We start from the raw sequence: 27,399 nt of genomic DNA, 5'->3' as shown, positions 1-27,399 counted from the left end.
GTTGTTACTAGCTCGGAAAGCCGTTTTTTATCCTTTAAAACAAGCGATAATATGATATGACATATAAATACCTACACGGTGTAACACGAGGAAACCGAATAATTTTAACAGCGTATTCCTGATAATATTTAGAGACAAAAATGTCCTGTAAACTTTTTTGAAATTCGCCTAGTTTCAGAGATAATATTAATTAAAAATAAAAACAAGTTTTTATTGTTACATAGTGTAAAAGGCCTTTTTGATGGTGATGTAGCTGCTATGGGACGTAGTCTAAATATTCTTATTGATAGACGTCAAAAAGTGACAAGTAACACTTTGCAAAAAGTAGGTTTTTCGAAGAAAAAAAATGTAAAATTCAATTTAAAGTGACAAGTTTACCAATAACATTTATTTTTTATGTACAAATATGTACATTCAAAATATTGAAAAACCAAAACAAAAAAAAATGTTTTTTGGCAAAATTGACCTAAACTCATATTACTTTTTTTTCCTTCTTTTGACCTCAGAAATGCGTGGTTAAAATTATTCGGTTTCCTCATGTTACACAGTGTATAGCAAAAAGTGTACCGTACCTACATAGTACATAATGCGTGATGAAAATTTTGCACAATCAGTATAATCACTACAAATTGTACAAAAATAGAAATGGCGGGATGGCCTCGACGGTTTTCGCAGCGACTGGCGGCAGCTTGCACCAAACCGTGATGATTGGCGGAAGAAAGGGGAGGCCTTTGCCCAGCATCGGGACACAAAAGAGGCTATTATAAAAAAAAAGGTAAATTACCAAAAAATTCAAAATGCAACCAAAACAATGTTGACTTTGTTATCCCACTTCTTCTTCGTCCTGGCGTTATCCCGGCATTTTGCCACGGCTCATGGGAGCCTGGGGTCCGCTTGGCAACTAATCCCACGATTTGACGTAGGCACTAGTTTTTCCGAAAGCGACTGCCACCTGACCTTCCAACCCAGAGGGGAAACTAGGCCTTATTGGGATTAGTCCGGTTTCCTCACGATGTTTGCCTTCACCGAAAAGCGACTGGAAAATATCAAATGATATTTCGTACATAAGTTCCGAAAAACTCATTGGTACGAGCCGGGGTTTGAACCCGCGACCTTCGGATTGAAAGTCGCACGCTCTTACCGCTAGGCCACCAGCGCTTCTTTGTTATCCCACTATTATTACTAAATCCTCTGATATTGTCAACTGCAACCATTGACTTTCTCCTGATTATGTTCAGAGATAACGTTATATTTTTATAGCGATAAGCAGCGCCGCGACTAAATTATCACCACGTCCCGTATCAGGTACTCGATGGGATGTTAGAGTTTGAATATGAATCTGTGGTGAAAAAAAGTCAATGTAATTTTGAACAGTTGATCAAACAAATTTGTCAGTCAGTAAGAACCGGGAAAGTTATACTCATCCTTTTCTTTTGGGTGCTATTACTAGTGTGACCAATATAAGTACATACTATGAATACTATGATTCTCTCTGTCTATGATTGAAATGAGACAATCCTTTGACAAACCTATATGGAAAATGTTTAACCCAACTAATAGGTCAATCAAAGTAGATTCATTAAAGACGTTTTTTTAGTTTTTTTTTTATAATTTGGAGATCCAACAGCTATAACATTAACATATAAATTATAATACAGTACGTATATGATGGTCGTTCTTGTCTACGTGACAGCGTGATAAAACGGCGTCCGTCACTTTCTATCACGGTGTTAAAAAGTGACAGTTATTTTATCACGTGGATAAAGATGGATAAAGCCATCCATAATAAGCTGGCAGGAAGCCAATTATAAGAGCTCACATCACATGGTATTGACATAATACTACAGGAATGAATTCCCAGTAAGCTGGAAATAGTTTTAATACCTTCATTTGGTCATAAATCCAAATGTGCAAATCTGGATCTGCATAAATATTTTTCTCTTTTTCACTTTTTGTTTGTAGATCGAATACGGAAACATTTTTACACAGGCGAAGTTGGGAGCAGAATGTATATTAAAAACGAGAGATAAGCCGGGTGTATGTGCTAGCTTATCGGGTCTGGTTACCGTATCCTGTGTCAGGTGCGCTGCGGGATAGGGTTACGTTGGTATTACACATGTTTTAGACGCGGCAGATAAAATAAAACTACTCAACTATAGTTCAGTACTACTGTTGTCCACAAGTTCAATACTAAATTAAGTATAAATACATTTGTTGCCAAAGTAGATTTGATCTGGTCTAGTCAGCCTTTAGTATCGCCTCGAAAAATCTGATCTAAAGGATGGTATATATGTCTGTATTCGTTAAGAACATTATAAAATTCAAAATCATTTCTTAATTTTAGCGATTTGTTCTAGAATACGGCCCCGACACTATCATTAGCAATGACATGAAATTTCATAACGCTCCAGCGTTTGGTCCATTCAGGTCATGACATTCCTAAATCTCCCCACACACTTATCAGTATTTCTATCAGTATTTTCATCATTACCTTTCACGGGGAATTTTAAGTTATTATTTTCCTAACCGTTCTTAGTTATGTTGTAGTGTACGTTTTGAAGAATACAAAACCAAGACATTATTCAATCATCGATTCAAATATTTCTAACCTGTCGTAATTATACTATGTACTGTGGCAACTCTATGCCCGATGAGCCAGAAAAATGCAGAAAAAGAAATAGTTAATTAAAAAGAATATTTATTTGTTTCAACCTTTTCGTGCGTGCGTGCGCCATGACTGTGTGAAAGATTGGTAGGTAGTTAAAAAATGTATCCAAATATTTTTTTTATTCTTACCACGAAACGGGAATCAAACTATTCTTAAAGTACAATCAGCATCATATAGTAGGTAGCATCCAAAGTACCTATAAATAGTTCGGTACGCCATACATATATGGTGTACCGAACTATTTGAATACTTTGGATGCCACCTACTATACGACTCTGACTGTACCTACTGGATTCTTCTGTTATGTAAGAATGTATACGTATTTGGCTAAGAAAAAAGGTACCTGATATGTAGGGATTGCAATCCGGTCCGGCGGATCCGGTAATCCGGCCGGATCCGGCACATTTTTCAAGTTACCGGATCCGGCAAAATTCACCGGATCCAGTCTCGGATCCGGTAAAGTGAATCAAAGCGCGAAATAACAGCTTAAAACACTGCTAAAATTTAAAAGTTCTCGCCAATATTCGAATTTTCTCGCTCGCAAACAGCAACACAACAACTTGTTTGTTAGTTGACGCCAGTCTTCTAGCCGACGAAATATGTGTAGTAGTCGTAGCGTTGAGATTTTCGTGCACCGTAAGTACTGCATTGGTTTATATTCAATTTATTGTGTTGTTTCATTGTAATTTAATGTACATGTTCTTTCGTTTTATTTTATACAAACCATTATAGCCCACTTTAAGACACAGGTTTTTGGGGTATCCGAAATACTAATACTTGTACATAATTATATTAATTATTAAAAAAGTGGTTAGGATTTTGCTGATTAAAACTAGTCGGGGTTTCTGCGGTTGACTTGACGTTTAGTAAAAACAATATCTGTGGAGGTTCGAAGTAAGGAGGTATAAAAAAAGAGTCCGTCATAAAGCAAGTTCGAACGGGATAGTCTATATGGAACATTCAACCATAAACACTAAGTATTCATTCTCAATTAGTCATAAAACTTTTTAAGCTTTACAGGCCTGATTTAGTTAATATGTTTTATCCTTCTTACAAATACATAAGTCAAAATGAGAGATAAAAACCAAAACGAGAAGATCAAAACTATTCATAGCTAATTCAGGCCAGTAACGCGTTTATAAATACATAATGCCATAAACCAGAGAGTTTACTTATAGGATAGATGCATACTTACAACATGTTATTATATAAGGCCATTATACAGAATATACAAAATAGGGATGTTGACCATATTTTAAAAAATATATTGAACTCCATGCACGAAATAAAACGCAAAAGGGAATATTACGCAAAAGTCGGCGTGCGTAGGGTCCACTAGCAAATTCAGAGGGTCTACTTCGAAATGCGAAAATCGAAATTTCGTTATCAGTCTCTAACGCTCGAATACGCAAGAGTGATAAAGAGGCAGAAAACGAAATTACGCGGTAAGCCCTCAGTATGTGCTAGAGGCGCCCCCTACGCAGAGTATTGCGTAATATTATTCTATTTCCCTGAATAGGGAATATTACTCGAAACTCTGCGTAGGGGGCGCCATTACCACAATCCATCACAATCTGGGGGTCTACCGCGAAACACGAAATTTCGTTATCTAACCTCTCTATCACTTTTCATCATCATCATCCTCACTTTTGCATATTCGAACGATAAAGAGGCAGACAACTAAATTTAGATTTTCGCGTTTCCCGGTAAAAATATAATTAAATTGTTGTAAACAATATAAAATAAAAGGTTTTTAATTTTTATTTCATGTATGGAAACTTTTAGAAAGGGACAGAGATTTTCTTTGTGCATCGTATTCTGCATGTTTTCCTTTTTTCTTAAGAGTCAAGTAAAAATAAACTTTAGAGCAATGATAATAGAGTAGGTATACTTCACTTATTTTGATTTAAATGCCAGTAATGACTCTTGTTAGTATAAAACCTTCTTCTAAAGTACTTTAAATGACGGAATGAGGGATTAGAGTGATGCGCTCCACTCACTATCAGTATAATGTCATTATTTTGACATTTCTTCAAAAATATTAAAAATGTTTAATAACTTCATTATCGTCCATCATTCTTTCTGTCATTTCTGATTCCATCATTCTAACCAATTCACTGTCAGTATAATGTCATTTCTAGTATCATTACTTTGACATAACTCCAATACTGACGGAAATTATTAAAATAAACTTCATTACTTGCCGTCATTCCTTCATGACACTCCCTACACTATCACTAAAAACGTCATTCCGTCAAAGTAATGTCAGTATCCATGATAGTGTCGGGGCCGTAGAAGATCTTTAAAAAAGAGCCAAGTTTTCTCAATTTCCAGATTGACACTATTCTGAACAGTCTCTTTATTTCCTTGCAGAGCAGAAGGACCTGAAGGTTATGTTTCAAATCAAGGTCGTCATTTAGTTCACTTTTCTCGTTCGTTCTTTTACGTTGGGGAAATGCTTCTACGCATACCACCTGGTCCGGGGGAACCAGGGGGGATGACGGACTAACCAGTGGAGGACCACCGTCTAAAACTACCAACGAGTGCCGACTCCGCCTTAGATGGGGTGCCGCAGGGTCGCTATCAGCATTAGACCGCGTGCCCTCTAGTTAAGAGCTAGCTAGGCTATGTAAAGTCTTGACTTTACCCTCGGGTTGATAAAACACCGTGTACCTATTTCCTTGTTAAAGACTAACCCCCTTATTCATAAACGTTTACTAAAGTTGACAAGCCGATAATAATCGTTTGTCCCTTTCGATCATACCAATACGTCGGAAAGGGACAAACGATTATTATCGGCTTGCTAACTTTAGTAATCGTTTATGAATAAGGGGGTTAAAAGCTTAGCCGGTCTAGATTTTCTTAATCCTGCGCGAGCGCACCGCGCGGCATGCGCAGAAGCACACGCGATTTAGGCGCGCGACCACATTCCTGCCATTGTGTGTAAGTCTTTCACATATTGAGTGCGTCATATTGTATAATGTTCGTTATCCTTTATACTCTTTATGATAGATATACAGTGTGGAAAGATAAGTCAGGCCCTGGAGAGAAACTACCTTAAATCCTTAAGCTGGCTCATTTTACTTAAAGGAGACATTCCTTTATTTTTTAAAAGAAACAAAACTGCATTCTAAGATTTTTCTCTTTTTCTTCAATTTTGCTTGTCTCAAAAAATCTTGAGTACTAAATATTACACATTTTATGGATATTTTGTACCACAGACGAGTGTAAGACCTTATGTTTCTTGGAGAAATGTTATCATTAACATTAACTGTATCGGCTAGTGTAATAAAATTGCGAGTGTTTATTTTTTGGAATTTTTAGTCGGTTCGAGTCCCGGGCGAGGCAAGCGAGTTTTACAAACACTTTGAATGCAGTTTTGTTTCTTTTTAAATATAAAGGAATGTCTTCTTTAAGTAAAATGAGCCAGCTTGAGGATTTAAGGTAGTTTCCCTCCAGGGCCCGACTTATCTTTCCACACTGTATAGATAGATAATATTGTGATGTTGGTAAACAACTTTGTAGTGATGTTGGTAAACATGTTTGTATTGGTGTTTGAGATATGTAAAGTAAATCGCGTCATAGTACAGTCAGCATGGAACACTTTTCTAAATAGAGTATTTATCTCTATAGTTCGCATTCAAAAGTATATATAATTGTTTAACATAATATACATATAGACATATAGGTACATACATTTTTGTAGTCTAATTCGTAATTTTGGTGCTGACTGAACGCTTTTCACACATTTACTTTAGAGTAGGTACAGTCACCTGCAATAATATATTACACAACGAAGGCCGCAAAAATATCTGACACGTTCTTATTTGTAGAGCCATAAGAGCGTGTCACATATTTTTGCGGCCTTCGAAGAGTAACATATTATTGCAGGTGACTGTACAGTTAACTGTAAAATGGGGTAGCCAATTTATTCAAAAATGTGTGCCATAGTTCTTAGTTCGCTGACATAAGAGCTATGGGACATATTTACGAGATGAATTGTGCGTTGGAATTCAACCTATCTTGATTTTAGTGGAAACTAGCGGCCGGCCCCTGCTTGGCACGGATAGAACCTTAACATTATACACCTAAACCTGGTTTACCCTTGAATTGCCGACAGACATTTCATCGAATGTTATTTCGAAGACAACGTTTCAAGTATTTTCATTTCATCGACAAGTCATTGCGTCGAAGAATTGATACTAGTAAATTTAAATCTGGGATTTTTAATTGGCACTCGAGTTATTTCGTATATAGTTTATATCGTGGTATTTCTTTACGGGTTTTCTTATTTCATTTTGGATTGCATTTAATACAATTTATTACGCATAAAATTATTTCAATGTGTAATATTTGACTTTGATAGCCGTTCGTTTCTGTGTGGGGTCGCAGTTCTAACCTAACCTGAACCTACTTTGAAAGCCGTTCGTTTCTGTGAGGGGTCGCAGTTCTAACCTAACCTAAACCTACTTTGATAGCCGGTCGTTTCTGTGTGGAGTCGCAGTTCTAACCTAACCTAAACCTACTTTGAAAGCCGTTCGTTTTTTTGTGGGGTTGCAGTTCTAACCTAACCTAAACCTACTTTGAAAGCCGTTCGTTTATGTGAGGGGTCGCAGTTCTAACCTAACCTAAACCTACTTTGATAGCCGGTCGTTTCTGTGTGGAGTCGCAGTTCTAACCTAACCTAAACCTACTTTTAAAGCCGTTCGTTTTTTTGTGGGGTTGCAGTTCTAACCTAACCTAAACCTACTTAGAAAGCCATTCTTTTCTGTGTGGGGTCGCAGTTCTTACCTAACCTAAACCTACTTTGAAAGCCGTTCGTTTCTGTGTGGGGTCACAGTTCAAACCTAACCTAAACCCACTTTGAAAGCCGTTCGTTTATGTGTGTGGTCGCAGTTCTAACCTAACCTAAACCTACTTTGAAAGCCGTTCTTTTCTGTGTGCGGTCGCAGTTCTAACCTAACCTAAACCTACTTTTAAAGTCGTTTGGTTCTGTGTGGGGTGGCAGTTCAAACCTAACCTAAACCCACTTAGAAAGCCGTTCGTTTATGTGTGTGGTCGCAGTTCTAACCTAACCTAAACCTATTTTTAAAGCCGTTCGTTTCTGTGTGGGGTCGCAGTTCTAACCTAACCTAAACCTACTTTGAAAGCCGTTCGTTTCTGTGTGGGGTGGTAGTTCAAATCTAACCTAAACCCACTTTGAAAGCCGTTCGTTTCTGTGTGGGGTCGCAGTTCTAACCTAACCTACTTTTAAAACCGTTCGTTTCTGTGTAGGGTCGCAGTTCTAACCTAACCTAAAATGACTTTGATAGCCGTTCGTTTCTGTGTGGGGTCGCAATTCTAACCTAACCGAAACCTAAAATTGTTACAACAGAAAAATGTATTAAAGTAATACGTCGAACAAATGAATTGCAATGTTTAGTAGTTGTGCCAATTAAAATAATTTGAAACGAATCAGCGATCAAATAATATTCGATGAATAGTATTTCTACGCAGTAAGAAAAATTTAAATAAATAATATATGAATCAAAATAACGCCAAACAATATTACTAGTACTAAAGTTTCGATGAATCGTTGTCGATGAAATAATATTCGATGAAAAGTTTGTCGGCAAAACAAGGGTACACCCCTAAACCTTCCTCAAAAATCACTCTATTAATAGGTAAAAACCGCATGAAAATCCGTTCAGTAGTTTTCTAGTTTATCGCGAACATACATACATACAAACAGACAGACGCGACGGGGGACTTTGTTTTATAAGTAGTGATTTATCTATAGAGGTTTTTCTAATGATTACTGCAATGCAACATCACTTAACGGCAATTTTATTGGCGTCATTTCAAAAATAGCCTACTTTTTTGTTTCAAAACGTATCAAGTTTTCTTCTTCACCTAATTTTACATTTTTTTTTGTTCCGAAAGCAGCTGCCTGACGATTAGTGTTGTGAAAGACTCGAGCCTTTTTATATCTGTAATATTTGTATGTTAGGAAAACTCGAGACTCGAGTTTTTGTGAGTTTATTGAGAAGCTTATAAACAAAAAACTTAAAGTAATTAAAAAAAATACATAAAATAAACAATAACACGTAGTCCCGGCTTAGCGTCAGTCGTTAGTTAAACTTTGTAAACAACAAGCTTGTCACGCGACATTGTCTGCGTGACATGATGATGATAATGATAAAATCTATCCTATGTCCTGCTCGGGCTTCAAACTATCTTCAAATTTCAACTAAATCGGATCAGCGGTTTAAGCGTGAAGAGTTACAGACAGACAGACCGTGTTACTTTCGCATGTATAATATTAGAAGGGATGTTTGATGGTACGGAAACCTCGGAGCGGAAGCTGACCCAAATTTTTTTTACAAACCTGGTATCTTGTAAGTAGCGTGAGTCCTAATCCTAACATTTACCTACTAGTACTAAATAGCCCACAGATTACCAGTTCGCTGGACGATATCAGCCTCTCAGTTCGGAACTGTCCCTTTTGCGATCAGCTGACAGGCTGATATCGTCCGGCGGACTGGTAATCTGTGGGTCCCTTTATACTCGTAGTTGTTGAGATTCACTCGTGTCTCTGTTATAGGGCCGAACTATTTTTCGCTAATATTTTTTTTTGAAACATGTAAACAAATTAAAACTCGAGAACTCGAGTATTTTCGGTACAACACTACTCTCGCCTCGAACGTGTACTACTAAAAAATTCAGATCTCGTTCCACAGAAATTCATGTTTTTAGGTGTTTTATTCTTTTCATAACGGCCTGAAATCCCCCTTTATACAATTAAGGCGTGTTCGTTAATTAACTAGATTTGCGCCTGTGTTAGTTAGGCCTTCATTTTATGTTCGTGATTAAACTGATTAACTATAGCTAATTTGATAACAATTTCAATCATTCACTAAATAAAAACAATGTGAGCAATTTCCTGTTGATTTACGAAAATACATTTCGTAAATCAAAGGATATTGCACAAAATAGAGAACTTTTATCTATCCACTAAATTTAACAAAAAAAAAACAATAAAAAAATGCTAAAAAAATGGTGGTAATGGTATGGTCAACGTCAACCTCGCTAACTTTGCAGAAACTTTGGCAGTAAGCAATTATCCTTATAAGCTTTTCATGCTTGATGTAGCACTTGACATGAAAACTTTGGTCCGACTCTACATAGCGAAACGGATTCAAAGGAAAAATCGAAGAGTTATAAAAATGTGTAAAGAGGACCTAAGGACGACGAAACCTCACATAGTTACTTCCTGATTCGAACTTTAAGATACGTCAATGGTATAAATTTATTATTTAACTGTAATCATGTATGTACAACATTATAAGAAATATTAAATTACATAAATTACTAAAAGACATAAATAGGAATATAAAACTAAAACTAACTACAATTAAAATAATTAAAACTAAAAATTAAAAATACCTATCAAAATTTGGTGGTTCCCGCGCTGGATTGCGATGGCAATTCGCTGTGCGAGAAAGCTGCCCGCGCGGGGGTCACCCGTTGCCTCCCTCAACCTTTTCCCAAGCTCCTTAAGGAGCATATGTGCGCCTCTGCCCCACGAACCAAGTGTCTCGACGCCAAATGCAACGAATTCGTATTGGGCGCCGAGACAGCTTACGTCAATCTAGACACGCGGCAGCGTGTCAAGCCAAGTTCAAGCAAAGGAACTGGCTAGCCAGCGCCAAGTGTAATATTACACGAACCACTTGGTGCCACTTTTGACCCTTCTATAACTCAAAACATCTTTAACGTAAACACATAAAACTACGTGTGTTTAATTATATCCATAAGGACATCTAGAAGCCCAAATTTCATGAAGCTAGCTCAAACGGTTATAAAGATATGAAGGTCAAAAAGTCGTAAATTTTAAGACTGACTGACATACCTATAGTACCTAAACCTAACCTACTTCCAGATGACCTAGAAGGATGAAATTTGGAATCCAGCTCTGTTATTGTGTGAAAGCGTAGGAAAAATCTAAAAATTAAAAAAAGTTATAAAATAGGGGGGGTCCCCATACAAAAAAACCATTTTTTATTGTGACTGACATATAAGTACCTAAACCTAACCTACTTCCAGATGACCTAGAAGGATGAAATTTGGAATCCAGCTCAGTTATTGTGTGAAAGCGTAGGAAAAAATCTAAAAATTAAAAAAAGTTATAAAATAGGGGGGGTCCCCATACAAAAAAACCATTTTTTATTGTGACTGACATATAAGTACCTAAACCTAACCTACTTCCAGATGACCTAGAAGGATGAAATTTGGAATCCAGCTCGGTTATTGTGTGTAAGCGTAGGAAAAAATCTAAAAACAAAAAAAAGTTAATAAATAGGGGGGGTTCCCATACAAATTTCTTTTTTATTGTGACTTACATATAGTACCTAAACCTGACCTACTTCCAGATGACCTAGAAGGATGAAATTTGGAATCCAGCTCGGTAATTGTGTGTAAGCGTAGGAAAAAATCTAAAAATAAAAAAAGTAAAAAATAGGGGGGGTCCCCATACAAAAAACCTGTAATACGCGCTAAACAACCGGCCAACGGTGTGTCGTTGGCGGCGCGCGGCACCACATAATTAATACAAAGAACAGAAGTAAAAAACATGCAGCGGAAACACAAGAAAAAACATTAAATCTCAATACCTGCCTAGTTTTCTTTACAAAAAGTATTGATATCCCATCAAAAACATAAATGTAAAAAAGGAGAGCCAAGTTCAATACAAAAATTATGCTTGGCTGTGGGGTTCGCCGCAAAAAGAATGGAGATTTAAATGAGTGCCAAGTTCTATGCAAAATCCAAATATGTATTTATAGGAACAAAATAACATTATAAACAAGTATTAAACTCTATTTCTTTGCTTTATTGGATACCTATAACAATTGCTGTTATTTAAAAAAATGTGAGATCTTAAAGTAGGTTAGATTTGGCTTGGCCAGTTTTTATCAGAATTACAAAATATATATGTTGAATAACTTTATAAAATGACTGATGTAATGAAAACTGGCCAAGTCAAATCTAACCTGCTTTAAGATCTCGCATTTTTTTTAAATAACAGCAATTGTTATAGGTATCCAATAAAGCAAAGAAATAGAGTTTAATACTTGTTTATAATGTTATTTTGTTCCTATAAATACATATTTGGATTTTGCATAGAACTTGGCACTCATTTAAATCTCCATTCTTTTTGCGGCGAACCCCACAGCCAAGCATAATTTTTGTATTGAACTTGGCTCTCCTTTTTTACATTTATGTTTTTGATGGGATTAAAATATCAGTACTTTATGTATATATCCCAGTGTCAAATGTGACGTTTCTTCAAACAAAAACGTCACTTTTGACACTAACACATCTAATCCATATCGTTTCTAGATCCATTAATTGACGTATATTAAAGTTCGAATCGGGCAGATAGGCTTCAAAAGTAAATTTTACCATTTTATTGTTAGTTAACCCCACCAATGCAATTCAAACGTCTTAACAGTTCATTGATTTCGTCCGTGCGATATAAGATGCCCTATTTAGCCGCCATTTGCAAATACTATTGTCTGCCAAATCTGACAGCTGTCACAACAGGATATATAATAGCGTCGTCTCATTAAAAAGTCATGGCATATGATTTGTGATGGCATATCGAGAGTATAACGGTAGCCTTTCCTTGAAATTGTTCTGGATTTGGATACGGCGCCTAAAATGTGGTTGCGATCGTTTTATTCATGCGTAATATGTTACATTACATGCATAATCTTTTATAATAATACGGCCTAAGACGTAACTTAAACGAAAACATTATGTACAGTCAGCAGCAGAAGTTGCTAAGCGGGCGAGGTGTTCAAAATGATCTTGACGCGAAAATAAGAGCGTGTCAAGGTAATCTTTTTATTTAGTCAGTCACTTTTTATTTAATACCTATGACATCTATTTCTGTCATTTTTTACTTTAAATAGTGACTAGAGTTAGACCAAGAAAAGTCTGCAGCGATTTTGATAGCCCATGCAGTGCAAGTGTTATTTATACATATTAACTCACATTATAGACGGGTCTAACGCGAATTATATTCAATTACCTTTATTTACCGACGTTTCGACACAGGTTTCACTGGTCGTGGTCGCGGCTGACTGATTGTCCCAGCAAAATGTCAAAACAGAGATTTGTGCATCTACCCGACGAAAAGTGTATGGAAAAGTTTGGGGTAGACATCACATTTTCAAATCACCCACCACACATAATGTTAATTATTGTCAATAGTCCGACACGCAACACTCACAATATCCACGCACCCGTCCATCTGCATTTTGCTGGGACAATCAGTCAGCCGCGACCACGACCAGTGAAACCTGTGTCGAAACGTCGGTAAATAAAGGTAATTGAATATAATTCGCGTTAGACCCGTCTATAATGTGAGTTAATATGTATTCAAAACGCGAAAGTTTAAAATGTTATTTATACGTCATAATTTCATAGAAGTTACACGTTTAAAATAACACTGGCACTGCGTGGACTATCAAAATCGCTTAAGACATTTCTTGGTCTAACCATGTACTTGAAAACCGCTAATCTAAATATTTAAATAATTTGATTTTTTTCCAAAGTTGTTCTAATAAAACTATTGTCCACAGCCATATACAATTACAACGGGCCATCCCCCCACCTCCCCCTGGAAGTCGGAGAGTTGGTCCACTGCGAGAGAGAGACAGAGCACTGGTACTGGGGTCGCAGTCTACGGAAAGACGGTGTGGGCGCTTTCCCCAAGAACTATGTGCAGTTGAGGGAGTGTCAAGTAGAGAGGTAAGTCTCTTTCTATCCTAATAGGTCAAGAGCGAGACATATGTATAGATATATTAGACAGAGACAGGAGCTCGTCGAACGGTGAGCTGGTCCGTTGCGAGAGAGAGACAGAGCACTGGTACTGGGGTCGCAGTCTCCGGAGAGACGGGGTGGGCGCTTTCCCCAAGAACTATGTGCAGTTGAGGGAGTGTCAAGTAGAGAGGTAAGTCTCTTTCTATCCTAATAGGTCAAGAGCGAGACATATGTATAGATATATTAGACAGAGACAGGAGCTCGTCGAACGGTGAGCTGGTCCGTTGCGAGAGAGAGACAGAGCACTGGTACTGGGGTCGCAGTCTCCGGAGAGACGGGGTGGGCGCTTTCCCCAAGAACTATGTGCAGTTGAGGGAGTGTCAAGTAGAGAGGTAAGTCTCTTTCTATCCTAAGAGTTCAAGAGCGAGACAGATATGTATAGATATATTAGACAGAGACAGGAGCTCGTCGAACGGTGAGCTGGTCCGTTGTGAGAAAGAGACAGAGCACTGGTACTGGGGTCGCAGTCTACGGAGAGACGGTGTGGGCGCTTTCCCCAAGAACTATGTGCAGTTGAGGGAGTGTCAAGTAGAGAGGTAAGTCTCTTTCTATCCTAATAGTTCAAGAGAGAGACAGATAAATATAAATATATGAGACAGAGGCAAAAACTCGTCGAAGAAGTCGGTGAGCTGGTCCATAGCGAGAGCTGATGGAAGCTCCGTGTCCGTATGATTCATTTGGCACGCACTATCAAAGGTCGTTCAACTTTAATCTCTTTACATTATAAAATAAAATCATATGTACGCGGTGACAATTATTACGTTAAAGCATTTTGTTATTTTTTATATTTTTCAATACCCGCCTTTTTAGGGTTCCGTAGCCAAATGGCAAAAAACGGAACCCTTATAGATTCGTCATGTCTGTCTGTCTGTCCGTCCGTATGTCACAGCCACTTTTTTCCGAAACTATAAGAACTATACTGTTGAAACTTGGTAGGTAGATGTATTCTGTGAACCGCATTAAGATTTTCACACAAAAATAGAAAACAAAACAATATTTTTTGGGGGCTCCCATACTTAGAACTGAAACTCAATTTTTTTTTTCATCAAACTCATACGTGTGGGTATCTATGGATAGGTCTTCAAAAATGATATTGAGGTTTCTAATATAATTTTCTTCTAAACTGAATAGTTTGCGCGAGAGACACTTCCAAAGTGGTAAAATGTGTCCCCCCCCCCCTGTAACTTCTAAAATAAGAGAATGATAAAACTAAAAAAAAATATATGATGTACATACCATGCAAACTTCCACCGAAAATTGGTTTGAATGAGATTAGTTAGTAAGTAGTTTTTTTTAATACGTCATAAATCGTAAACCGCAATTTTATTATGTTACTTGCTGCTAGGGAACCCTTCATGGGCGAGTCCGACTCGCACTTGGCCGCTTTTTACATATTTTCTTAAAACTAATGCCGTTAATCTTGAATTGATTAAATTGGTCACAGTTTTTAACAAAATGTAGTAAATACTATTTATTACGAAAATAACGAGTTCAATCATTATAACGTCGTTTTACGTCGTAATTTTTATAAACCAGAGAATTTATACCCTTTAGCAGTAAAATTAATTTTGTCGATTGAGCCCATAGTCTAATAAAACATGGTCTTCTCTTCCCAGAGTGACACAAGCCTACGTCACAATAACATGGCCGCTATCGCATATTATCATATAGCGCTGTCGCATGATGACGTAGGCTTGTGTCAGTCAGGTGACCTAGAAAAGACGGGAAGAGAGTACCAGGCGGAGTATATTATTACCATGATTGAGCCCATGTAAAAGGTTAAGAACCAATGCTGTATAGAAACTGTATAAATAAATAAATAAGGGTTGCAATAAGTCCAATTTGCGCAGCAATGAAGGTTTATATTCAAATTTCGCCAAGTGGACGAAAACTAGAGCCCGACAAAAACTAGCGCAATGACCCTATATCGCTTAGCGCAACACAAGCCTTATTGAGCTTACTGTGGGACTAGGTCGATCTGTGTAAAATTGTCCTATAATATTTATTTATTTAATATATATTGTTCATTGTTTTAATTTCTGACGCAAAATGAAGCAAATGTTTTCAACCAATTAGTCGAATTCTAACAACAATAGATTCTGACCACGGTAACTCACTCCGAGTCTATTGATTGACAAATCTATCTAAATACATATATTTTGGGGACCCGGGGGTATGTCCTTAAACTACGTCCAAGACCACCGGTGGACGGGCAGCAGCGTCCCTCAAATTCGGTGTACTCGACTGCGATCGCCAACCCGCCTGCCAAGCGTGGTGATTATGGCATTCACCCCCCATAAGGGGGAGGCCTATGTTCAGCAGTGGACGTCTTATGGCTGAGATGATTATGAGATTTTGGGGATCTCGGAAACGGCTCTAACGATTTCGATGTAATTTGCTATACGGGGGTTTTCGGGGGCGATAAATCGATCTAGCTAGGTCTTATCTCTGGGAAAATGCGCATTTTTGAGTTTTTACGTGTTTTTCGAGCAAAGTTCGGTCTCCCAGATATTTTTATTCAAAAGGCAGGTGTCAAACTTGACTTCTAGCAGGCAAGTTACAACGTAAATCAACAACAGGAGCATTCCACGGGCTGTCCCGTACAAACGCATTTTATTTCCTGTGTTGCGACTTTTTTCTCGGCATTTAAAGCAGGCGATTATTTTTTTGTGCATATTTTTGACCATTTGTCATAGAAAAGGAAACTCTTATACCTGCATATCTTCAGAAACTTCGCGTTTGTACGGGACAGCGGTAGACAATTTCATGGAATGCTCCAACATAGTCTCAACTCTATAATAATTATCGTCTAACACTATAAATAGCTGGCCCAGTGCCCTCCTCTATCGGCAATTGTGACAAATTTTAGGTCGGGACTTAGCCCCGATGTTCGGGTTAACAGTTTAATTGATTTGATAACATGATTTCACTGTAACAGTCGTATTGAATTGTCTACCGTATTCTCGCGTAATAAGGTACAAATTCCATTTGGTTTTCTAAATCTGTTATTTCTGGTAGGTCCATTGAAATTATTATAGATAATGTCAATTATTTTAGACAGTTTGTGAATGTATTGCAAATATGCCAGTATGGATCGATAAAACACAGAGGATTTGACCTAAGAGACATGATTTATTCAAAACCATTTATATTTGTTGAACATACAATAGATGGGAGTCAAATCGGTAGCTTAGAGCTAAGTACTTTATCATAGTCCTTCGTGGGTCCATATTAGGGGTATTCCATAAGAATTTTGCTCCTGAAATACCATCTAAGTTACCTATGTACTATGTACAAGTTTTCAAGTAACAATTTTCGTTACAGAGTCGGCGATACAGTTGTAGCCTCTGCCGGAGGTTCGGGCGTGGTTCACGACATAGCCCTCACACTGAGAGACTGGCTGCAGCATTGGAAGAAACTTTACACCGTAAGTACGACCTGTATAGTCCGTTTTTTTTAGCATTAGAAAGAACTTCGCAGAAGTAAGCTTGTGGTTCCAAATCCGGCACTTTTAGCGGTAATAATTTGAAGTAAATTATATGTATTGACCATGCTACATTAGATAAATCAATAATTATTAACAATTAAAGAACCTGATAAAAACTGCACGCTTGCTTCTGTGGAGTTCTTTCTAATGCTAAAAAAAACGAACTATAGAAAACTCTTCAACTTCCCTTACAAAATGTACTGACGGAACTTATAGTTCGTTTTTTAGCATTAGAAAGAACTTGCAAGAAGGTAAACGATCTTGACATGTCTTTTAATTGAAAAACGCTTTTTAAAATTCAATAACGATTACTTATGAAAGCAGAAGAATATAAATGATCGTATTAGATTCATAATTGTATTATATATGCCGTAACTTATTTTTAAAATGTGTTTTTCAATGAAAAGACACATCAAGATTGTTTACCTAATTTCTAATGCTAAAGAAACGAACTATAGGCATAATTTTTGTTTCTGCTATATGCTTGGTGAAATGAACGTCACGAATAAAAAATATACACCTGGGTCTAATAATAATTTGTTTTTGAGATGAGCAACACAATGATGGTAACTGTGTATTATAAAGGCAGGTACACACTTATCCCACGTACGCAACGTATGCAATGCACAGATGCAATGCATTATGACAATCTGAACCCTGAAAGATGTAAGCTTAGAAATATACTTGTCATGCGTTGCGTTGCGTATGACAAGTATGTTTCTAAGCGTACAAATTTCAGGGTTCAGATGTCCTTATGCATTTCATACGTTGCGTACGTGGGATAAATGTGTCCCGAGCTTAATACTCGTAGTTATTTTTAATCATCATCATCATCATCTCAGCCATAAGACGTCCACTGCTGAACATAGGCCTCCGCCTTGGACCTCCATACGTGCCGGTTGGAAGCGACCCGCATCCAGCGTCTTCCGGCGACCTTAACAAGGTCCTCTGTCCATCTTGTGGGTGGACGTCCTACGCCTGCGCTTGCTAGTTCGCTAGATAAATAATATACATCTATTTTATTCCAGACATGCGATGAACGCTTCAAGTTCATGGAAGTGAGCATGCGCGCGCTGCTGGAGCTGCGCGCGCAGGCCGCGTCGGGCGCTCTGCCTCTGGACCAGCTGCGGCGGGTCGCGAGGACCGCCATCTTCACTATAGATAAGGGAAACAGGTAAAACAATTGTTGGCGCAACATAAGTACTCGTACGAAGACCGGTTGACGACACATGACGTCACACACATACGTCACGGCTCCAAGTACTGACCCCGCCCGACGTTGCTTAACTTCGGTAAAAAATCACGTTTGTTGTATGGGAGCCCCACTTAAATCTTTATTTTATTCTGTTTTTAGTATTTGTTGTTATAGTGGCAACAGAAAGACATCATCTGTGAAAATTTCAATTGTCTAGCTAGCATGTCTATCACGGTTCGTGAGATACAGCCTGGTGACAGACGGACGGACGGGCAGCAGAGTCCTAGTAATAGGTTCCCGTTTTACCCTTTGGATACAGAACCCTAAAAACTGTATTATGTTCACAGAGCACTGGATATGGAGCTGGCGGTCAGAAATGCCAGCGGGCAACTAGTCAACCCCCTGCACATGTCCACATACAAACTCAACGCCTTACACGACGAGACCAACGCCAAGATTGACAAGAATATGGTGAGCTAACTCCTAATAGCAGTGGGGAGACACTCCTGACTTCCGTCGAACTCGGCTCCGTTCGGCTCAGCATTTCTCCGAGCAATTATTAGGGTTGGCACCACTTGACTTCCTTGTGCGTGCACGACCACAGATAAGATAATCACCTGAATTTTGTCAACGCTAAATAGCCGAAAGGGATAGTGCTATATATTAGAAAGAGGGTTAGTAGGAAGTGTCCTTTCTGAACGATAGTACTATTATTTCTTCTGTGCTAATAGTTTTCAGGGTTTTAACTTTCACTTGTGTGTAGGTCTGCTTACGTTATTGGCACAATGAAAGACTAAATTTATAGGTTTTGCTTTTTCCAAAATGGTGGCCTAGCGGTGAGAGCGTGCGACTTGCAATCTGGAGGTCGCGGGTTGAAACCCCGGCTCGTACCAATGAGTTTTTCGGAACTTATGTACGAAATATCATTTGATATTTACCAGTCGCTTTTCGGTGAAGGAAACATCGTGAGGAAACCGGACTAATCCTAATAAAGCCTAGTTTCCTTTGTGAATTGGAAGGTCAGATGGCGGTCGCTTTCGTAAAAACTAGTGTCTAAGTAAATTCTTGTGATTAGTTGTCAAGCGGACCCCAGGCACCCTGTGGCAAAATGCCGGGATAACGCGAGGAAGATGATGATTATGAGGCATAAAGGACCCCTCTCTATGACAAGCCACAATTATGTGCGATATGTTATTTTCGTCAAATGGGGCAGGTTGGAACTGAGTTTGCTCTGTGTCATTTTTACGATCAAACTTAATTTAAAAATGAATCTTCGCTCTTTCAGGAAACCACTCCAGCCACCCCACCCCCCACCACCCACCCTTCAGCCCGCTGCTACACCGTAGCTGTCAAAGTACACAACTTCGTGTGTCGGATGACGGATTCAGCAGAACTGCTGTTGTCTCTACATGATTCTAGTGGAAACAAGCTCACTGAACACTTGATGATGAGGTGGCCTAGTCCGAACATGTCTACTGGACAAGTCGTATTCACTGTGAGTATACCTTTATTGATCATATCCCCCCCACCTCCGTAGCTGTAGCTGTCAAAGTACACAACTTCGTGTGTCGGATGACGGATTCAGCAGAACTTCTGTTGTCTCTACATGATTCCAGTGGAAACAAGCTCACTGAACACTTGATGATGAGGTGGCCTAGTCCGAACATGTCTACTGGACAAGTCGTATTCACTGTGAGTATACCTTTATTGATCATATCCCCCCCACCTCCGTAGCCGTAGCTGTCAAAGTATACAACTTCGTATGTCGCATAACGGATTCAGCAGAACTGCTGTTGTCTCTACATTATTCTAGTGGAAACAAGCTCACTGAACACTTGATGATCAGGTGGCCTAGTCCGAACATGTCTACTGGACAAGTCGTATTCACTGTGAGTATACCTTTATTGATCATATCCCCCCCACCTCCGTAGCCGTAGCTGTCAAAGTATACAACTTCGTATGTCGCATAACGGATTCAGCAGAACTGCTGTTGTCTCTACATTATTCTAGTGGAAACAAGCTCACTGAACACTTGATGATGAGGTGGCCTAGTCCGAATATGTCTACTGGACAAGTCGTATTCACTGTGAGTATACCTTTATTGATCATATCCCCCCCACCTCCGTAGCCGTAGCTGTCAAAGTATACAACTTCGTATGTCGCATAACGGATTCAGCAGAACTGCTGTTGTCTCTACATTATTCTAGTGGAAACAAGCTCACTGAACACTTGATGATCAGGTGGCCTAGTCCGAACATGTCTACTGGACAAGTCGTATTCACTGTGAGTATACCTTTATTGATCATATCCCCCCCACCTCCGTAGCCGTAGCTGTCAAAGTACACAACTTCGTATGTCTGATGACGGATTTAGCAGAACTACTGTTGTCTCTACATGATTCTAGTGGAAACAAGCTCACTGAACACTTGATGATGAGGTGGCCTAGTCCGAACATGTCTACTGGACAAGTCGTTTTCACTGTGAGTATTTAACCCTTTTCATCATATCCCAACTTCAGCTCACTCCTGCGCCGTAGAACTGGTGTTATCTCTACATGATTCCAGTGGAAACAAACTCACTGAACACTTGATGATGAGGTGGCCTAGTCCGAATATGTCTACTGGACAAGTCGTATTCACTGTGAGTATACCTTTATTGATCATATCCCCCCCACCTCCGTAGCCGTAGCTGTCAAAGTATACAACTTCGTATGTCGCATAACGGATTCAGCAGAACTGCTGTTGTCTCTACATTATTCTAGTGGAAACAAGCTCACTGAACACTTGATGATCAGGTGGCCTAGTCCGAACATGTCTACTGGACAAGTCGTATTCACTGTGAGTATTTAACCTTTATTAATTATCCCCCCACCACACACTTCAGCTCGTTCCTACGCCGCAGAAATGTAGTTATCTCTACTTGATTCTAGTGGAAACAAGCTCATCAAAACACTTGATGTTGCGGTGGCCTAGGCCAAATATGTCTACTGGACAAGTCGTATTCACACAAATCACTGTAAGTATAATAACCTTTGTTCATTATCCACCCACTACCCACTTCAGCACTGAAAAACTAGGTGCCATCTATTCTTAAAAAAAATATCTCTGCCCTGTGAAGATGGCACAATAAACTCGGTGTGACCTTTTGTCCTGTTCTTGATTTTTACAAAAAAATACAGTATTACCACCATTGCGAAAAAATGTATATTATAAATCAGTATTTTACATTTTTTTTTATTCTATTTGCGACCATTGACATAACATAAAAAAACAAACTATTTTTTCTCAGGACCTCGGAAGTGAGATAAAGCGAGAGAAAACATTCCTAGTCTGCCACGTGGTGCGGATAGGCTCCATGGCTCCTGAAAACGTGGACTACAGGTAAAACCATACTTTTTACCTTTGCAGCTTGAACAAACTTAGTTTGCTATTACAAACCAAATAGTGAGGAAAAGCATCATTTGTCTTCCTCACTTTGTCCCAGCTTTTTGTCATGGCTCATGTCACGGGAGCCCGGGCTCCAATTGACAACTAATCCTAAGAATTGGCGTAGGCACTAGTTTTTACGAAAGCGACTGTCATCTGACCTTCCAACCCAGAAGGTAGACTAGGCCTTATTGAGATGAGTCCGGTTTCGTCGCAATTTTTTCCTTCACTGAAAAGCGACTGGTAAATATCGAGGATATTTCGTACATAAGTTCTGTAAAACTCATTGGGTGTGAGCCGGGGTATAAACCCGTGACCTCCGGATTGAAAGTCGCACGCTCTTACCGCTAGGCCACCAGCGGATCAGAGCAAATTATAGTGAGGAAAAGCATTATTTGTTTATCTTACTAAGCTTGTTCTTTCAAAGCGTCTGATTTAAAAGTACCTTTTACATTTAAACAAATTGTTAATGTATGTCCAGACGATCTATGGCGGGCGTGCCTCCTCCCCCCACTTCAGGGGGCGGCCTGCGGCGGCCGTTCGGCGTGGCCGTGGCCGACGTCACGCGGCTGCTCGCGGATCACTCACACTCTCCCGACAGGCACATACAGGCGCCTTTTTACGCGTGAGTACACGATTACACGTAGGCTACTAGTGGTTCTGTGAAAGAGCTCACGGATCACCTTGAAACCGCAATTTAAAACAAAAACGCTATAAATCCTTTCATTTTTGACTGTAATTTCTGAATTTTATATTGCCTTTGCAATCGTTTGCATCAGATGGATAGATGCGGACGTTTGATCCTCACAAAAAACGGAATCAATTGAGACAATTACCGATCACTGTACTGCCCCTCATTTTGAATTTGAAATAACAAAACTTTATCACATAGCCTTTTTTCTACCTTTGCAATGCATTATTACCTATTTCAGATGTGAGAAAGAAACGATGGACACATTACTCAAGAAAGTGATAACGAACCGTGAGCTAAAGGAAACGAAACACCAACAGGGGCTTTGGGTTTCGATACAACTCGTTGACGGGGATTTAAAACAGGTTTGTGATAACAGCGATGCATAGGTTTAAGTTTATTAATATGAATATTTTTGGATATTTATGCAAAAATACCTGTCCGCCCTCGGAATACCCAACTGGCGTGAAGTGGTGCAGAATAGGGCAGAATGGCGCTCTCTTGTGCCAGAGGCCAAGATCCTCTTTGGGTCACTGAACCAGTGATGTATGTATGTATGTATGCAAAAATAATCCGTTTTCATAGCTCTTCTTATTCGTTCTTCTAAAAAGGAAAACATCACAATATTATTAAATCCGTTGTCTGTATTCATATAGAAATCGTACGTTTTGATCTTAATTATCAGATTTATCTCTGCAAATGATACCTTGAGGACAAATGGTACAGTCAAATTATTTACTTTCCTACCCATTTTGTACTTTGTCACAGTGACAATATAAAAGTCGCTAGAAAGCTCGTACTTTTGTCACTGTGACAAGGTACGTAATAGGTCGGAAATTAAATTCAGTCACTGTAAATAATATGTCAAGCAACATTTGAGCAACTGAGACTATAATAATGTCAAACAATAAATTTAGATTATACACATGCGTACGTGTTTTAACTATGTCTTATGTGAATGTTTTGTATATTGTAACCATTTTCATTGCCGGTAATCTCAAATGTTTTCTTCATTCCAGGTCCGGGAAGAGAACCCCCACATTCTGGTAAGCAACACAGCCATCGCCCGGAAAATGGGCTTCCCCGAAGTCATCCGGCCCGGGGACACCCGCAACGACCTCTACGTTACCTTATGTAGTGGGAGCTTTTCAAGAGGAGGCGTTAAGAATTCGGAGAGGAATATAGAGCTTTGTGCGAGGATTGTGGATAAGAATGGGCAGATTGTACCGGTAAGTTTTAGCCATAGATAATTATATTTATTCAAGTATAAAAAACCTTTTTAATACAGTTGCTCAAAAAGTGCTACTTTACGTAGCTGTTTAGCGTGCGGAAAGTTGGTTATCTCGAACTAGTGCTTTTTACTTTTCCAATTTTTTAAAATTTATACTTGTTCCAATTCACGACTACTTATTGATGAGTGTTAATATTAGTTTCCTTTAAACGTCGTAATCAGCATAAAAACCTACCGTTAATGTAAGAATACGAAAAATATTACATATTTCATATTTAATTACTTACCTCTTCATCATTATAACACGTTTATTTTTTAATATTCAATATTGAAAATTCCGTTCTTAATAAGTTGACTGAATGGAACGGAATAGCTGCCAAACGCCCATAGATATAATATACTTAAAGACGACGTCTAACCGAGCTGTCACTGTTACCACTTTTGTTTAGTGTACGATTAACAATGTTTTTCTTATTTTTTCGCAACTGTATTAAAAAACGTCGTTCGATACACGTGCGGAAATGTCATTCTTCACTCGTCCCTCTACTCGATATCTCGGTACTCGTGAAGTAATGACATACCTTCCGCACTAGCATCGAAATGTACTATTACAGTACATATGGTCCTATTTTTCCGCACAAGTGCGTAAAATAGCACTTTTCGTGCGATGTCAAAAGTTTAAAGGGCCATATGTACTGTAAAACGTTGTACGATACACGTGCGAATAGGTAATTCGCAACTCGTGTCGATTTAAAACACTCCCTTCGGCCGTGTTTTAATTTATCGCCACTCGTTTCGAATTTCCTCTTTTTCGCACTTGTATCGTAAATAACTATTAACTTAACATATTGTCAAATTCTTAATATCTACATTATAAAATAAATTACAGATCATTATCACAGCGTACTCACAATGGTAATATACAACTTAACTACTACACTACAATATATATTTTATCGGAATCCTCTGGACCGAGCACAGTCGCCCTACCCCCTCTGCCACGCATACGCTAATTTTACTCCATGTTCGAGTCGAAAGTGTCTTTGTGTGACGTCCGTGTCTTTGAACGGACCAATCACGGCACGGGACTTCGTTCACCTCGTCCCGCGCACCCCCGCATTTTTGGCATCATCGGTTGCATGAAATAATTGCTCTAAACTTCGTCTAGAGGATTCCTGGTCTATGGTTCTAGCTAACCATATTTAGATGTGGTAATCCATCTGTCTAATTCTTCTTCTCTGTCGTATCGCTCTTGACAGAGCGGTCGTGGTCACGTTGAGGCGTCCGCATCGGTAGTAGACGCGGACACAGCTCTTCGCACGATCTCCCGCCATCTCTCCCTGTTGGCAGACTGTCTGGCACAGACAAATACGCGATTTACCACTGCAGATTTTATTTGGTCAGTCCAGCGCATAGGTGATCCGCCGCGCGATCTGGTTCCCTCCAATCTTCATTGTACGACCAATCGCTCTATGGAATCGTTATCTCGCCTAGAGAAATGGCCAAAGTACTGCAGTATGCGCCAATATTATTCTCATTCTTATTCTCTAAAATGTGCAAATTTAAAAGTCAACCTCACTTCTACTATTAAGATGTTGATTTCTTATTGTTTTATTTACAGGGCGTTATATCAGTAGGAGCCGGCGTCCCAAAAGTTAACGAATACACATCGCTAGTATACTACCACGAAGATAGACCTCGATGGCAGGAAACATTCAAGGTATTTTACAAGCTTTTATTAACCTTTCTTATGTCTAAGCACTGATCAGTGCTTAGACATAAGCATCCTTCCCTAGTATACCACCTAGTATCCCACATCCCTAGTATACTACCACGAAGATAGACCTCGATGGCAGGACACTTTCAAGGTATTTTACAAGCTTTTATTAACCTTTCTTATGTCTAAGCACTGATCAGTGCGCACGAATTAATAGTACATTATTGTCGAGGCTCGGAAGTAGCTACTTGCAGGCTGAGGATTCGTTTTAAACGGACGACCTTGGGAGTCCGTTTAATTGAATCCGAAGCCAGCAAGTAGCCTTCCAGCCGAGTCATATATAGTGCTTTTCTCAAAAATGGTGCAAGAAATATAAATATCATAGAAATATTTTACAAAAGCAACGTTCTTACATATATATTTTGACAGAAAGAAGCCCTTGCCGCCTTTTTATTTTTTTTAATAAAAAAATAGAAGTGTATTTTTCTGCCAAAAATACGCCAACCTATTTGAGACATCTAAATAGTCGCGGTACTAATCATCTGTTTGGCTGTTTAATGGGCCTGTGCCTTCATTTGATATGGCCATTTCAACTTTTAAAAAGTTTGGAACTCGACAAATAATGGAATTTGTATGCAACATTGCAGTCCCAAAATCGAGACTGCAATGTTTTTAACTTTTTAATTTTTGACTGACCATAAACTACGCGCTTCGCGACCTATTTTTTAGACGGCAAATTCGACTTTGCCGTCCATTTTTGAGAAAAATCCTTTGTTTAATACAATAGGTTCATAGTCTAATAAAACATGGTCTTCTCTTCCCAGAGTGACACAAGCCTAAGTCACAATAACATGGCCGCTATATATAGCGCTATCGCATATTATCATAAAGCGCTGTCGCATGATGACGTAGGCTTGTGTCAGTCACGTGACCACGAAAAGACGGGAAGAGAGTACCAGGCGGAGTATATTATAGTGTGTTCATCGTTATTTGCGTTATTTGACATCTGTCACTCACAACAGCAATACAACGTAAAATGTCTTGCACATCGAAATCACAAAGGAAAACAAATGCACTGCGAACGTTTACGTTCTACGTCTTTTTTAGGGTTCCGTACCCAAAGGGTAAAACGGGACCCTATTACTAAGACTTCGCTGTCCGTCCGTCCGTCCGTCCGTCTGTCACCAGGCTGTATCTCACGAACCGTGATAGCTAGACAGTTAAAATTTTCACAGATGATGTATTTCTGTTGCCGCTATAACAACAAATACTAAAAACAGAAGGGTTCCGTACCCAAAGGGTAAAACGGGACCCTATTACTAAGACTTCGCTGTCCGTCCGTCCGTCCGTCCGTCCGTCCGTCTGTCACCAGGCTGTATCTCACGAACCGTGATAGCTAGACAGTTGAAATTTTCACAGATGATGAATTTCTGTTGCCGCTATAACAACAAATACTAAAAACAGAATAAAATAAAGATTTAAATGGGGCTCCCATACAACAAACGTGATTTTTGACCAAAGTTAAGCAACGTCACAGGGCGGACACGCCATACATCAAAACTCGTTTGCGTGTATATGTGTGAACGGCACGTCTGTATGCGCGTCATTGTGTGAGTAAGTGGCTTAGGGCTACTATTTACATGTTTTTGAATTCACGAAGCGTTATCGTTGTACTCTAAACGTAAATATCAAACATTTTTATTCCTAAAATTAAAGAAACAAAAATAATTTACAAGATGGTATTTTCTCCTAGATCCTTGCTATAATAAACTGTTCTATTAGAAAATAATATTAGCTGTGTGATCTGTGACGGCTAATATTATTTGAACGTATATGCGAACTCACCCGTAACCCGTAAAGGCCGTAAAATATTACGTGAAGTATGGTGCGGCAATAAATTACCAAAAATGTCATGTCGATACACGATTAGCGTGGACTAAATATAAATAATTACAAAACGCTACTTTTTAATATATGTATAATAAAAATAAATGTTCTTTATTTCGTGAATTTGAAAAACAACCATACATCGCACAATACACCGGCATTATGAACGTTGCGTCATCGCGCCGCGGCGTTGCTAGCCGAACTGAGAGTATGTCAGGAGTCCGTCAGAACT

The 27,399-nt window shown here is 38.9% G+C and overlaps 1 protein-coding gene across 1 annotated transcript in view; it reads left to right on the top strand.

Moving 5' to 3' along the window:
- Window positions 1-27,399, top strand: part of LOC134675248 (dedicator of cytokinesis protein 1) — a 101,629-nt gene that overhangs the window by 11,587 nt on the left and 62,643 nt on the right. The window contains exons 2-11 of the mRNA XM_063533466.1: window positions 13,294-13,462; window positions 16,859-16,961; window positions 18,050-18,195; window positions 18,564-18,687; window positions 19,502-19,711; window positions 21,505-21,596; window positions 22,123-22,266; window positions 22,574-22,697; window positions 23,352-23,561; window positions 25,185-25,283. Coding sequence (XP_063389536.1) covers window positions 13,294-13,462; window positions 16,859-16,961; window positions 18,050-18,195; window positions 18,564-18,687; window positions 19,502-19,711; window positions 21,505-21,596; window positions 22,123-22,266; window positions 22,574-22,697; window positions 23,352-23,561; window positions 25,185-25,283 — 1,421 coding nt within the window. The remainder of the gene's footprint in view (window positions 1-13,293; window positions 13,463-16,858; window positions 16,962-18,049; window positions 18,196-18,563; window positions 18,688-19,501; window positions 19,712-21,504; window positions 21,597-22,122; window positions 22,267-22,573; window positions 22,698-23,351; window positions 23,562-25,184; window positions 25,284-27,399) is intronic.

This window comes from Cydia fagiglandana, chromosome 21 (genome assembly GCF_963556715.1).
Source record: "Cydia fagiglandana chromosome 21, ilCydFagi1.1, whole genome shotgun sequence".
Classification (NCBI taxonomy): domain Eukaryota; kingdom Metazoa; phylum Arthropoda; class Insecta; order Lepidoptera; family Tortricidae; genus Cydia; species Cydia fagiglandana.
This window is presented reverse-complemented; position numbering and strand designations above follow the sequence as displayed.